This window comes from Lissotriton helveticus, chromosome 6, assembly GCF_964261635.1.
Source record: "Lissotriton helveticus chromosome 6, aLisHel1.1, whole genome shotgun sequence".
Classification (NCBI taxonomy): Eukaryota; Metazoa; Chordata; class Amphibia; order Caudata; family Salamandridae; genus Lissotriton; species Lissotriton helveticus.
The window spans coordinates 834,362,446-834,378,426 of record NC_136067.1 but is presented as its reverse complement, the minus strand read 5'-3'; the positions used below and the strand labels follow the sequence as shown (position 1 = coordinate 834,378,426).

The 15,981-nt window shown below is 50.5% G+C and overlaps 1 protein-coding gene across 3 annotated transcripts in view; it reads left to right on the top strand.

The window, feature by feature from the left end:
• The window catches only part of CRYBG1 (crystallin beta-gamma domain containing 1), a 1,049,447-nt gene that overhangs the window by 929,809 nt on the left and 103,657 nt on the right, over positions 1 to 15,981 (top strand). For all 3 annotated transcript variants that reach the window (XM_078648430.1, XM_078648432.1, XM_078648431.1), the window contains one exon: positions 2,153 to 2,279. In XM_078648430.1, the coding sequence (XP_078504556.1) occupies positions 2,153 to 2,279 (127 nt within the window). The remainder of the gene's footprint in view (positions 1 to 2,152; positions 2,280 to 15,981) is intronic.

Below are 15,981 nucleotides of genomic sequence, written 5' to 3'. Positions count from 1 at the left end.
TAAGGGCGTTCTGCCTCGTCATCAATCTGGCCAAAACGTCTTCTACGTCACTGAACCGTAGTCGACCTTCACTTGGAGCTAGATTGGTGTGCCTGGTTCCCATCTGCAGTCAGTGGTCCTCAGAACCGGCGACTAGCCTCCTCAAAGACCACATGCAGGACACTGAGAAGTTGCATTTTTCTGAGTTTGTTATTTGTAGTAAGGGGCCTGCTCCCATCTGGCCTGAGATGCATGCCAAGCCACAAACCGCTTTTGTCTATTTTCAAGTCCTGTGTTTTTTCCACACCATCCTAGATTTCAAACCTCGATAAATAAGAGATGCCTGGGAGAGAAGAGAGAATTTGTAGTGTCCAATAACAAAACTTTCTCAAGAAATAAAATGGAAAATGTGTGTTTGAATGGAAAATGTTAGTATGGTAGTACTTCTGTTATTCTACATGCTCAGTGTAAATTGTCATCTCTCCCAAGTTTCTCTGGCAGTGCCTAGAGCCTTTTGTAATAGTTGACAATCTGGAGAAAACGACTAAATGCAAAAAAATAATTTGCAACAGTATCACTATTTTTACATGCTAGTGTGTTTTTCATGATTTTGGACAGCAAAGGGAGCGAATCAGCGTGCAGGAAGGGCAGAGCCACAGAGGCACGCAGGAATAGAGGAGGCGGAAGCAGGCGGAAAGGAAAAAGTATTTAGACAGCAGGTAGAATTGGAACAGATTATAGGAGATGAACAATGGGAGAGTATTGGATAGTTCACTGGTAGCCAGGGGATGCAAATGCGACCCTTGGATTGCCCTTACAACCCCTGCCACTGCTTTCGCGACCCCTAGCTTCAGTGATGGCAAAAGCAAGAACCGAAGGTAAGCAGTGTCATGGTGAGCACGGTATACTTTCTGTGGCTCCCAATGCAAGTTCGGACAAGAAACTTTAAAGCACTTCAGTTAAGCAAAGAAATACAGCAGTGCAATGTGCACATTACTGAATGTATTAAAAAAATACGATTTAGACAACGTGTTGCCCAGTTTCAATACTGTGAAAACATGTTAAATGATGCGTTTCAATAAAAAAAAAGTCACCTCTATGATTTGCACGAATGGATAATGCCTTACAAGTGATCATAATGAAAATGTAGTAACTGTGATAAGAAATAAGTTAATATAGCTCGCACTCAAAATGTGATCTATTTGAATTAATGCAGATGGATAAAACCACTATTGATTTTTATAATGTATTTCAATGATATTAACTAGTATATTTTATTCTTGCGGTACACACCAGAGGAAACAATAACTCATGGTTGTTTCTTATTTTAAATACATTGGGTTCCCAGTGTTTCTACTTTGAACAAACTCCTATGTTTTCATGCAGTAAAAATGAGAAATGTGTGATGTTCCTATCACGTGATAACCCTATTTAGAATGGGTGGTATATAATATAGACATTGATTTGTGTTAGTAGCTGTTGTGTTATTGTATAATTGTGCGCATTATGTGCTGTTAACTTCAACAGTGTCAATTATTGTGATGTCATCAAGGTCATGTGACAGCATTCCCTGGAAATAAGTGTCAAAAACCAAAGGATTTTACTTCCTGGGATGTCACTGGGGACAAAAGGTGGGTATGTGAGGGCCCTTCTGGTACCCCTGGCATTTTGGGGATTCGAAGTGTATGTTAAGGACTGCCTCTGAAATGCTTAAAGGAGCCATCCGGTGAATGACATCACAATCGGTCTAAGATGCCCAACTGACATCATAAACAAAGGAACATTCTGGAATGCCTATAGTTGGCCATAGTTACAGATGCAAGACTGGGTAAAAGAGAACTGTATTTTTCTCTCTACACTGGATGGGCCCTTTAAAATGGAAGGGGTGATGAGATGATGTCCCCATTTGTTATTGTGTAAGGATTGAACCAATTAAAAGGGTGTTATAGAGTACACCCTACACACGCACACACACACACACACACACACACATCTCCATGGGTTATTTTAACAGTTTAATTTCAGTATTGTCTGTTGAACACTTTCACTCTTGTAAGCAATTTACCGTTTTGAATAAAAACTACGAATGTGAGTTGAGGTATGACATCTTTTAAAGCGTACCTGAACATACGGTTGCCAATTCTGTGCCTCTAATGTATAATTTTCTTTGCAGATGGGTTGCCTATGAAAATGCAGACTTTACTGGAGAACAGTATGTGCTCGAGAAGGGAAAGTATTCCAGTTTTGAGGACTGGGGAGCCAAGAGCTTCAATGTTTCTTCTGTTCAACCAATCGCTTTGGTAATGTATTTTTTTTTATTCCTCCAAGTACTTTACCCCAGTTCTAAGAATAACATCACTGTTTATGACGTAATGCGGTTTACTTAACAAATGAAAACTTTAACTGTTCAAATGCAATTGGGCCAAATGATGCATTTCCTTACTTTGTTTTCATTCTTTTTGTAATGGCCCAGTGTGTTGCACAATCATACTGTGGCTTCCTAGCTCTCCTGTCAGGGTTACAATTTGTACCTCACTTTTAAGGTCACACATCAGAAAGTTAATAGGTTTGGCCTCAAAACAAATATGTTAATAGTATAGAAACTGGAGATCCACTCCCCTAAATCTTAACCAGTTTAATTTAGAGCGTGTCTATTTATTCTGCAGTGGCGTAATTCACAAATTAGTATGGGTTTGCCCAAATAACAAAATGTGTAACGTTTAGAAACAGTGCATCAAGTTAATGCCCCTACTGTCTTGATCAAAGCAACATTTGATCATTTACCGAATGAGTTAGACAATGCAATTCTTTAGAATCAACTGTGCAACTTATCACTTATGTAACCGTGGGCTTCCTGGGCCAGTGAGCATTATATGCACATTTGTCTATTGTAAAATCTCTATACTGATGGATATTTTTAACTGCATATTCCCCACCTTCGAATACTCCCCAGGTTCAACATTAGATCCAGAAACTTTTTACAGCTGTTCTCTCGTGGGCCATGTGGTGGCGAGGGGTGGCTTTGCGCTGGTTTCATACTTGCCCAGAAGTGAAGCGCATATAAGCACCCCCTTGCATGCTGACGTCACTTTCTTTCTTTCCACGCTTTCCAACACAGATCCGGAGCTCTCTTCCTAACTTTGTCAGTTCTGCCTATGACTTCTAAATGATTTCACCAGTGTGCTAGGGAACAGTGTCCCAAAACGGTAAGTTTCAAGCCATGTCGCGAATGCAGGAAGCAGATGTTGGTCAAAGACCCACCCGCACACGGTATTTCTTTGGTGTCTGTGCTTGGGACATAATTTTTAAGTTGTGAACCGTGTACTCAACAGTGATCCTAGACCAGTAGGTTAAACTGTATGTTGCAGAACACATAAATAAGTCACAGCCTTCATGTCAGTCTCACTCCTGATTTAAGATGCTGACCTAGTCCTGATCTTAAAGTAATTCCTATGACTACTATACCTCTCTCGAAATTCTCCAGTAAGTCCAAGCGCAAGCATAAGAAAGCAAAGTAGGACTGGACCCCATTGTGGAAGATGTGTGGCGCAGCGGCTAGGGCGACTGACTCCGGAATGTGGGTATCACGCAGGGGCGGTGGGTGACATTTATAAGTGGTGGGGCGCAAAGTGATTTGCATACAGCACCATAGCGAGCGAGCCCGAACCCCAAAAGGGGGGTTTGGGGGGATTACCCCCCCCCACGAAAATTTTGGGAAAAAAAGAAGAAAAATCGTGCATTTTCAAGCAAATTTGAGAAAGCAGGAAGGTTAATAAAGCAATTGTGAAAGTGCAGTTATTACATTAATAGATGGCATAACATAGGTAGCTGCTTATTCAGTATAACCACAGAGCTTCATACATTTCGTCCTATTACGCTCAGGTGCTGAATTCAGACTATAAGACTTTCATGAAAATCTCAGCTCTAAGAGTAGAAGAAGTTGCACAGCAGTTGGGAAACAGCCTTCACAAAGCATTGGGAACCACAGCCCACACAGCTCTCACAGCCCGCACAGCTCTCACAGCCCGCACAGCTCTCACAGCCCGCACAGCTCTCACAGCTCTCACAGCCCACACAGCTCTCACAGCCCACACAGCTCTCACAGCCCACACAGCTCTCACAGCCCACACAGCTCTCTCAGCCCACACAGCTCTCTCAGCCCACACAGCTCTCTCAGCCCACACAGCTCTCTCAGCCCACACAGCTCTCTCAGCCCACACAGCTCTCTCAGCCCACACAGCTCTCTCAGCCCACACAGCTCTCTCAGCCCACACAGCTCTCACAGCCCACACAGCTCTCACAGCCCACACAGCTCTCACAGCCCACACAGCTCTCTCAGCCCACACAGCTCTCTCAGCCCACACAGCTCTCTCAGCCCACACAGCTCTCTCAGCCCACACAGCTCTCTCAGCCCACACAGCTCTCACAGCCCACACTGCTCTCACAGCTCTCACAGCTCTCTCAGCCCACACAGCTCTCTCAGCCCACACAGCTCTCTCAGCCCACACAGCTCTCTCAGCCCACACAGCTCTCTCAGCCCACACAGCTCTCTCAGCCCACACAGCTCTCTCAGCCCACACAGCTCTCTCAGCCCACACAGCTCTCTCAGCCCACACAGCTCTCTCAGCCCACACTGCTCTCACAGCCCACACTGCTCTCACAGCCCACACCGCTCTCTCAGCCCACACCGCTCTCTCAGCCCACACAGCTCTCTCAGCCCACATAGCTGTGAGCTCACACAGCTCTCTCAGCCCACACAGCTCTCAGCCCACACAGCTCTCTCAGCCCTCACAGCCCACACAGCCCACACAGCCCACACAGCCCACACAGCCCACACAGCCCACACAGCCCACACAGCCCTCACAGCCCTCACAGCCCTCACAGCCCTCACAGCTGTCTCGATTTTGAATAGAAGTCATTACAGATTACACAGAAAATCACGATGGGGTGCATTTAAGAGGCGTCTTTTCTCTCATGCCTTTTATGACACCTAACTAAATTAAGGTATTTTAACATCATACATCTGGCATTGCTAACATCAATTGAACCATGGTGCTGTGACCCCACTTCTGCCTTGTGCTTCCCGAGTTTCTGTGTTAATGCTATTAAACCTTTAAGTAAGGGTAGAGCCAGTGGGGATCTGAATATCTATCTAACAAAGGCCATGCAATATCACAGGCCTATTTGGGCATATCACAGGGAAAGCAGTCTATTCTCTCCAGACTCCTACCGATAAGTATTTATCTCCAGTCTGACAGTACTATTAAAGCACATACTACAGCGCGCCTTGAAACAACACTTCGCTCACTACTCAACAGGGATAGAGATGACTGACCAGTTCTAACAGGGGATTTTAACCTTAACTAGAAATACAATTTGATGGATCGTCCATGTCTTACATGCACTGACAATTTCTGGGGTATTCCCAGGACAATAGTTGCACCTCAAAGGCATGAACCCAGGGGTCTTAGACTTCTCAAGACATTACCTTCATTAAATTTTCCTTCTCTGAATGGAAGGTTCCCTGGCAACAGGCCGCTGAAACAGACACATTTCTTGGCACATTATCGAAATGCGGTGTTTGACTATACTTTTCTCCCAGCAGGGTTCTTTGACATTGTTGATTCATTTGAAATTACACATCTTCTAGAAGAGTGGCTTCCGCAAACAACTTGTGACACTGTTTGTCCTGATCTTACAAAGTTCATGTTAACACTAGGCCCCAACATAGCCTGAAATGTACCTATGCGTAGACCTCTTACCAGTAAAATATGGTACATGCAAAAATTGGAACAGCAGAAAATAGAGCTAAACAGGTTCTTGGGCCACACGAAGAAGTCACTATTGAATGCAAGTACGTCAAATTCAAATGTGCCGCCAGGGGTGCTCAAAGGCATTCTGGCAATTTATAAATAACCTTAATTGCCAGCATTAAAAGGAACCAGGTAACTCAATCTCTGGTATAAACTGGATTGCCCGCATCACCAGGAGATTGGGCTTCCCCACAGATGCTGAATTATCTTGTAGCCATGGTTCACATTATATTCTAAAAACTTCAAGACCAGACAGTTCACCAGGCCCCAATGGCCTCCCCACCGCCCTCTTCAAGTCTAATGTTGATTAATGGGTTCCTACCCTCTCACACTCTATAGCAGTGCATTTGAAACTCAAACAGTCCCTGTATTATGGCGATGATCAATTTTACATCCGATTTATTAAAAGAAAAGAAAAAGGTGATGTTGGACTGGTCCCAAACTATAGACTGTTTAACAAGAGCTTAAAAAAGAGAAAAACATATGAAAGTTTCCACGTCACAGATAAACAAAGCTGCAAGGTATTTCTCCACAACTGTCATTACGTTTTATTAAAGCTTTGCTAGTTGTCTGACGTTGAAGAAGACTGTAAAGATATGTTTTACAGAAAGTAGGTTCATGGGAAACAACTCCCACAAAGTCTCACATTTAGTGGAAAAAGTTGCTTGCAAAAAAGCTTTTGTGGGAAAATTGTTCTGCAAAGAATGCTTGATGCAATGCTTTGTAACGCTGACAAGCTTCAAAGTGTGCACTTTCTGTCGACCTCATAAAAGTGTGGGGAAACATTCAGTTTTACACTGCCATGATTTTAAAGGGGATATGTCCAACATAGTCCCAGGAACGCCAGATCCGTGCCAGATTTTCAGGATAACCGCAGACGATGTAAATGAGTTTGGTTTAGATTCACTGAATGTAAGCTATTTTAAAGCAGTATCTGGGAATCTGACATGGACCCAACCCTCCTTGAACTTCGTTTTACATGTGTGACTTTTCCTGTTTTGCATTGAAAATAAGTCTACTCTTTAAAGGTAGTTTTTTTATTGAGGTATTTCTTTTTGGGAAATCATGCGTCTAACCTTCTAACCTTTGCACCAAACCGAAGTGACTTGCGACACATGTCAAAATAACACCAACGTACTAATTAGCGGCTTTTAAAACATGCGGACGTATTATTATATGCAATGGCCAGCCAAAGGGTATATGCATTAGGTATGCGCTGTAGTGTCCCAGAGATCAGCACTTTCATAGATCCCCAATGGACGCACCGCTACTGGATCCAGCTATATGCAAATCAGTCTTGACCCTGAGCCTCATGAGAACAGTCCAGCCAGAACTGCAAAGCCAGGTCTTCCCTGAACCGGTAATAAGCATCCTGATACCGGTTTTGGGCTAACAGACTCCGCACTTGCAAAGATACTACACGTAAATCCCTTTGTGAATAGCAAGCCGTTGTAAACCTAACAAAAAAGTTTTCCTTTGTGAACCAGGCCTAGAGTATTCTGCTTATCAGAACATAGAAATGAAAGCTGTATTATAATGATAACTTCAATTCCCATGCAGAACTTGGAACGGGCAATCATAGATGCACTTGGTAAGTACCACAACATGCAGTATTGGTATTCATTGGGAGTGGTACTATCGCATAAAACAGCAGCCTGGGCCCTGGAATAGAGTCATATGTATCCACTAGGAATACAGAAGTGATGCCTAGACTTCTGTGCCCTTTGCACCACATTACAGTACGCTTTGAATGCCAGCCTCTGCGCATGGATTTACAGGATTCATGCACCACCTCCCTGCCAAGGATCCAAGGTCTGCTTGGAGTATTTAGATGTCCATTAATGCCTCAGCATGCATGCTCGATGCTATATTGAAAATAGATTTATGTCAAGAAATGCTGCCCGAGCAGAGATTAAACTGTAGCCGCTGCTCCCACAAACGCCCGTCCCTCACTAAATAACGTGACCGAGGCGGCCCAGCTTTCCATACAATAAATTGCAACGCAGAACAAGCAGCAGAGAAAGAAAAAAACACACACAAAGAAGCTGAAAGTTAATTAAACTGTACCACAGCTGAGCAAAGAACTGCTTAAAATGTATTTTGTCCTTTAAAGTACCAATAATGCCACCTGTTTTTTTGTTTTTTGTAAACCTTGGGGAAACCGTACTGTAGCAAAGAGGGAATTATGCAAAATCATGACTGAAGAGCAAGTAATTAATAATTCAAAATCAATTATGTGGTGCAATTCATGCTAAAAAGGCTCGATTGGTGTGTGGCCTAGTCAATTGTCGCACACTTGTGTTAGGTTCTTTTTTTTCAGAACAAAATTTTATTTTTTCAAGTACTGACATTGCACAGAGTATAAGGACATCGTCCCGCATCACAACGCAGGACCAATGAGCATAAGCATATAGAAAAAAGGATATGCATTCAGTACAAGCATTATTGCATTAAACACCCAACCCCCCAACTCCCTAACTCCCCTGACCCAACCCCGCCCTCCACCCAGTGTCTGCTAATCTCAAGGCATAGAAAATAATAATAGCCAGTGTGCGTACTCCCTGTCGCCCCGGGTACAGTAGTTAAAGGTCTTCCCCAGTGTCCTGGGCCATCGGTGGATCCAGCCACAGCCCCCTGTATTCCGCCCATCTTTTCCATATCTTAAAATGTTTCCGGGGGCATCCCCTGGCCTCAAAGATCGGGCGCTCAAGTCCCATGCAAAAGTCCAATCCTCGTCTCCAAACCTCCAACAAAGGGGCCCTGGGGTCCTTCCAGGCCCTGGCTATGTCCCGCTTGGCTACAGTAAGGCCCAGGACCAGTAAGTGACGCTTGTAAATGTTGCCCCCCACCTGTTCCATAACATGAAGCAAGCCAAGCTGCGGTGTTCGGGGAAGGTCCCAGCCCAGAACCTCAGCCAAACAGTCCCAGACCCCCACCCAGTACCTGGCCAGGTTCGCACATGACCACACAGTATGGACAAACGTTCCAACCGCCCGGCCACATCTCAAGCATTCGGGGGAGGCAATCAAACCTGCTTTCCACAACCGCTCTCTGGTAAAGTAGGCCCTATGTAAGTATTTAAACTGAATAAAGCGGAGGCGCATCGCAATGGCTGCCCCCTTAGGGGCCTCCAGGGCCTCTCTCCAGTCCTCTTCCTCGAACGCACCAAGATCTCTCTCCCATGCAGTACGTAACCCATCAAGAGAGGAGGAACAGTGCGTGACCAGAGTTCGGTATATATTGGAAATCTTTTTCTCCTCTAGTTCCCCCATGAACACCTTGGCCTCCAGGGGGCTGAACTCGGGCAGAGATTCCAAGCCCACCAGGGAGGGAGATAGTGCATGGCGTAGTTGCAAATATTTAAAGAATTGAGTTTTGGGCATGTCGTATTCCTCCCGCAACATCTGGAAAGACTTAAGGGTGGTGCCCCTCAGGACGCTGCCGAGCGTGGAGATACCGATATCATCCCAGCCCCTGAATCCCCGTAGGGACGCCAGTTCCGGGAGACGGCCGTTCTGCCACAGCGGGGTCTCCCCCGTCAATCTATTCCACCATCCCATGCGGCGCAAGGCAGCGCGCCACACCCGGAAGACCACCTGAGTGACCATGGGGAGTCGTTTCCTGATAGCTGCCGAATAAAGAATGGTGTGGACCGTATCTGGATCCATCAGGTACCGCTCCAGGGCATAAGTCGGGTCGCCCCGATCCCCATACCACCAGTCGTTGAGCACCAGCAGGTGCGCCGCCTGATAGTATGATAAAATGTCTGAGGTGGCCAGGCCCCCGCAGTACGTAGAAAGAAAGCAGGTGCGGAGAGCCACTCTCGCCACTCCCCCAGCCCAAAGGAACTGACTTAGGGCGGCGTTCACTTGGCGAAACCACTGCGGGGCAATGGGGTATGGGTGGTTCCGCAAGTGGTATAGAAGGCGCGGCAGGGCCACCATTTTAAAGATCGCCGACCGGCCATATATGTTCAGCGGCATTCTGGACCAGGTTTTTATGTCCGAACGCACCCTGTCCCACACAGGCACCACATTGCGCTCCCATGCCAAGTCTGGAACATCTGTAAGAAAGATACCCAGGTACATGAGGCCCCCCACCGCGCTCTGCAGTGTCAAGGCCCAATCACCCGGCCCGTCCCCGCCGCCCAGAGCCCACAGCTTGGACTTCTGCACATTCAGATACAATCCCGAAACCTCCCCGAAGATTTTCATTATCTCCAGGACCCTGGGTCCGGACCTATTGAGGTCCGTGAGGAAGAACAGGACATCGTCGGCGTAGAGCGCAATGCGGTCGGAGGGGCCCATGTCCCATTCCAGTCCCCGGAGTTGCGCATCCATCCTCACCCACGCCGCCAGAGGCTCCATGGCCAGGGCGAATAGGTAGGGGGAGAGAGGGCATCCCTGCCTGGTGCCCCGTCCGATGGGGAAGGACTCGGACGCCGCTCCCGCCACCCGCACCGACGCGGTCAGGTCCGTATAGAGCAAGCTCAAGTACGAGAGGAAGACCGGCCCGAGATTGAGGCGGGACAGCAGTGCCCTAAGGTACACCCAGCTGAGCGAGTCAAAGGCTCGGTCGATATCTGCCAGGAGGAGCGCCGTTGGGATCCCGGCGGCCCGGGCTGTCTCTACCACCACCTGCGCCCGGCGAATGTTGTGCCGAGTTGCTCTATGGGGCATGAACCCCGCCTGGTCAGGGTGTACCAAGTCAGTGATGTACGGGAGAAGGCGGTTGGCCAAGGCCTTGGCCAATATTTTCGCCTCGAAATTTAAGAGGGAAATCGGTCTGTACGAAGAATGCTGTTCCGGGGGCCTCCCTGGCTTACAGAAAACAACAATTTCTGCGTGTCGCCAATCCGCTGGTAGGAGTCCACTCTCCCTGGCCGCCTCCAGTGCCAACTGGTAGCGCCCCTCCAGCTGGATGTGAAAGGTCTTCATAAACTCGCACGGAAATCCGTTCGGTCCCGGGGCTTTACCGGTGTTCAATTCCCCAAGTGCCGTGCCCAGTTCCTCCAAAGAGAGGGGAAGGTCCAGCCGATCCCTGGCCTCCTCTGGGAGGGCGCGCGGCGGGAGATCTGCCAAAAATTTGTCTATATCCTCCGCAGAGAGGACCTCGCGGGGGGCATAAAGATCGGCATAATACCTCGCGAAGCTGGCAGCTAAGGCCTCAGGGGCCGCCAACTGGACACCTTGGACATCCCTAATGCCCGGCAGAGCCTGGGGCCGGAAGGTGTGTTGGCAAAGTCTATATAGCATGGTACTGGATTTATCCCCCCATTGATAGATCCTGCTCTGAGTGGCCAGCCAAAGCTGGCGCGCCTCATTGCGCAGCAGGGAGGAGTACAACTGCTGTGCCTGTAGGAGCGGCCCCACCGCCTCGTCCGTGTCACTCGCGGTACAGTCCCTCTCCAGGTCCCGAACCCGCCCCGCCGCCTCCTCCACCTCGCGCAGACGGGTCCTTCGGGCCTCCACACACCAGGCAATGTCCACTCCCCTGAGCACCGACTTCATCGCCTCCCACTGGGTGACGGCGTCGACCTCCGGCCCGCCATTCTCTGCCCAATAATCGGAGATAGACTCGCGCAAACGTGTGCGGTATCCATCCTGCTGTAGGTGCCACGCTGATTGGCGCCAACGAAAGGGCTGTCGCCTCCTGTCCAGCAGCAGGTCCAGGGACACGGGGGAGTGGTCCGAGACGCCACGGGGGAGCACGGCTGTGGCAGCGACCCTCGGCAGCCAAGGAGTCGGTACGAACAGGTAGTCTAGCCTAGAGAAGGACTTGTGCACAGCCGACACATAGGAGTATTCTCGGCTCAAGGCATGCTGGTAGCGCCATGTATCGGTCCAACCCATGCCCTGTGCCAGGCCATGAAGCCTCGTCGGCGCCGCTGTCTGGGGTTCCCTGCCGGGCCTGTAGCGATCCATCCGCCCATCCATCACATCATTCCAGTCTCCTCCCACAATCGCCAAAACATCCGGGATACCGATCCACACTTCGAACAACCTCTCAATAAGGGCATCTTGCAGCGGGGGTGGGGCATACACACTACCAAAGACCATCGGCTCATTCCCAATCATTCCTTTAACAAACACGTATCTACCATGTGCATCGACCCAATGAGTTTCGTGTACATATGCGAGCCTTCGGTGTATTAGGACCGCCACCCCCCGGGACCCCCTTGCAAACCCGGCATGAAACACCTGTTGATAACCATACCTCTGTAAACTAAGGGTCTTGGTGCCCTGAAGGTGCGTCTCCTGGAGGAGGAGGACATCCGCCCCCTCCCTCTTCCCCAGCTGCAGCACCGTCCCTCGCTTAATTTTATCCAGCATCCCCCGGACATTCCAGCTCACCACTCGCAATTTTGCCCTTGGTAGGCCTGACCGTTGGTGATCAACCATAGTCAATGGGGAGGAGATGTAAGGACCCGGGCTCTCGGAGCCACACACACACACAAGAAAGTAGCCTAAGTAAAGCAGACACTGTGCCACCCTCCCCTACCCCCCCAACTACCCCAACCCCAACCTGTCCCCCAACCCATCTCCCCAACTGCCCCCCTCTCCCCCCCCTATACCTCACCAAACATTGAAGTACCTGTCGCGATATGGGCGGCTTCGGGCCCAAAACAGAGCGCCCAAAGCCTACCATACCAATGGATCCCGAACACCCCCTTACTCTAACGCTTCCCACCTCCCCCTATCTACTCCCAACTATGCAGGAGGCTAGCAGCCCCTGTATCGGAGCACCCCGAACCCGTCCCAAAGTCTGAACCTGTTGCGGGACAGTCAGAAAACGTAACAGTTAGCACATGTTGCAGTCCCCAGGTATGCAAGGCCCCAGTGGAACCCCGTCCACCGCTGGAGCGGCTGGTAACCGTAGGCGGTCAGGACCACCCATTGCACCTCATCCAATGCCCCCCGAAGCGTCTGGATCAGCTGGCTCAGCGGGAATGCGCCCAGTGTCAGAGGCGTTGCGGCGCCTGGACCTGGACTTCCTATTCTTCCGGCTACGGGCCTGGTGATCACTCTGGGTTTGCGAGGAATCACTCGTGTGGCCTGGATCAAGGCCCGGTTGGGGATGCGGCCTGACCCTCACTGTCTCATCTGTCCACCTGAAAACATCTTCCGGCGTCTCAAAGAAGTGAGTTTTAGATTGGAAGACCACCCGCAAGCGGGCCGGATAGAGTAAGGAGTACTGTATCTTTAGGCCCCGGAGTTTAGCCTTGGCGTCTAGGAAAGAGCGTCTCTGTTGCTGCACCATCTTGGTGTAGTCGGGGAAGACCATGATCTTGTGGGATTCAAATGAAAGAGAGTCCTTGGTCCTCGCCTCTCGCAAGATAACGTCTCGATCGTGAAAGTTCAGAATCCTGGCGATCACCGGCCTGGGTCGTTCACCTGTCGGCGGTTTCTGCGTCAGGGCCCGGTGCGCGCGTTCGACTACGAAGCATCTGGACAGGGTATCCGGAGGGAGCCAGCTCTCCAGCCATCGAGAAAGGAAGCGTCCCATGTCCCCCTTCTCACAATCCTCCGGAAAACCCACAAAACGAAGGTTGTTCCTGCGCGCCCGCCCTTCGGCGTCCTCCACCCTAAGTGCTAGACCCTTCTGGATACTCTCCATCGCCGCCATTTTCCTCTTCAGGGTCCCGACATCATCCTCCACAACTGAGACCCTGGACTCCGCTTCAGTGATGCGCTCCACTGCATTGCGCAGGTCCTGCCTTAGAAGTGTCACATCGGCCCCAACAGCCCCAATCTTTGCATCCAGCATGTCCCTCGACTGGGTGATAGCTGCCATCAGCGCCGCGTTGTCCGGCCCCGGTCCCTGGCCGCCCTGCGCTCCGGCCCCGCCATGCGGTTCCGTGAATTTGTCGATGGGCCCCTGCTTAGCGGGCCCTCCTCCCCCCCTGGTCATGGCGAAGGCTGAGTCCGGCCGAGTCGTCCCCAAACGCGCCGGCGGCCGCTGACGGCGGGGCACCCTTCACTCCTACAGCTATCAAGAGCAGGGCACCCTCACAAGCGATGGCCTCCTCACGCCCCCGGCTGTCGTATACTCCAGGTGATAAGGGGGGGGGTGTTCCCCAGACGCGACTCCGCCGACCCCCGCAGGCCAGGTCCCAGCGCGTGCAAGCCTCTCCCGGGGCACCCTCCGCTCTATGCCAGCTGGCTTTGGTGTACCTCGTGTGTCTCAGCGGCCGCCAGGGGACCCCCCAGGTCCGGCAGTCTGGGCCAGGCCCCCAATGACCCCCCCGGGCACAGCGTCCCTCAGCAGTCACGCAGTCACCACATCACCATTTGTAGGGGGGGGGGGGGGCCCAACACTCACTGTTCGTCGGGTCTCGCCGAGGGTCGGCACCAGGTCCACGCCGGGCACCCCCAATGCGGCACGGGCCACTGCAGTCCAGGCCTCCGGGCCCCACCGCTCCGGCGATCCTCGGATTGGGAGAGACAGCAGACCAGATAGGGCTCGCCCCTGGCCCCTCGGTCCCCGGGGCTCCCAGGCGCCTGCACCTCCGGGCCAAGGATCCGTGCAGGCGATTGTGGGCAGGGGTCGCCAAACTCGAGGCCCCGGCTCCTCCAAGGCCAGGTAGGCCGCAGCGTCGCCAAGGCGCCCCTCAGCACCAGGACACCGTGCTTGCTCCGCGTGGAAGGGCAGTGGGGGCTCGTGAAGGTCCGCCCGCTGTAGGCTGCGCCGGATAGTGGCAGGTAAGCGGCGCCGCTGACCCCAGGACGAGCTCCCCCATCCGGGTGCGCCAAAATCGAGGCCCCGGCTCGGCCGACTGGCTCTAGGCCGCCCGCCGCTCCAGCTCACTTCACCACCAGGGAGGGTCGCGGCTCGCCAGTCCCGGCACCGGAATGCGCCCTGAGCCGTCCGCCACCTGTGCCCCAACTCCGATATGCTTTCCGGGTCCGGGGGCCAGGAGAATCGGTAGGATAATCGTCGGGCCGGCGGGAGCTCTAAGAAGCCACGTCCGCCATGATCGCCCGGTAAGCCACGCCCCCCTTGTGTTAGGTTCTTGAGGAAAATGTATGGAGCTACGGGGCGACTATGTATAGGGATGTGCAACGTTTTTAGTACATAAGGGTTAATTTTTCGTTGTTGGCAATTATTCTCCTTTCAGTAGTTGCAGGTTCCTGCTTTCCCTTCACACATACGTACCCCAAGAAGAGCATAACCTTTTCTTCCACACTTTCGTGTCCTAGGGCGGTATCATGACCGTGTGTGCTGGCAGCGAGCAGGGCTGTGGGCAATATTTTGATTTCGAGTAATTCATATCAGGCGGAACGAATGGGCTTGGCTCGTGTGATACACTTTGTTAAACACTTTGTATTCTTCACAACCCCTATGGTTTCACAAACGCAAGAATAGGGGGGAGCAGGAATTAAGTCATGGAACTCAAACAGACACGAAAGTCATCCAATCATGAGCAAGGGACAGGCCTAATGTCTGCTCTAAGCACATGTTTAAATATTGGTCCATTACAGGTGTCTGTAGCAAGACAACAAAAACACTTAACTGCATGCTTGAGGTCTGTGCCCACTGAAACACCACATTTCCAGGTTTTAATCTTGTAGTTATGCGAGGTAGGGGAAACATTTATCTGAAAGGTGCAATGCGCATCAGCAGTTAAGGGCACAAGGGAAGTCTTCCTCTAGTGAACCCATAGCCAGAACTCTATCTACTGATACCTCCAACATAGTTAGGACTTGAGTTTTTAATATTCCCCCAAATCTCACGCTCTGTTTGTTCAATGGAATATGTTTTACATTTCAGGAAACTGTCAGCCACTTACCAGAAGCGATAGGAAGCGACTGACAGGCCTGAATCTGTGTCTATAAATGTCACTTGGGCAATTCATCAAGTTAATTTTCCTTCATGGGGCACAGAAGGCGTCCTGATATTTTTTCACGTGAGTTGAGATCACTGACAGGCACTAATTTCACTGTTGACAGAGGGCTTTCACCGCCTTGCCGCCAGCGCCAGCTAATGGCCACGCGCCTCTTGTCGGCGCGTGATGAGAAGTGGGTTCATTATTTGGTCAGATAACTGCCTTATTAGGTGCATTCAGGCCTCTCCGCAGATTCTAGCTGTGATAAATCGTTTCATGGAATGGTACAACGGCGGGTGCCTGAGGGCACCTGAGAATCGACATTTAGTGAAATAGCCACATTTAAAAGCGAGGAGGATGTAC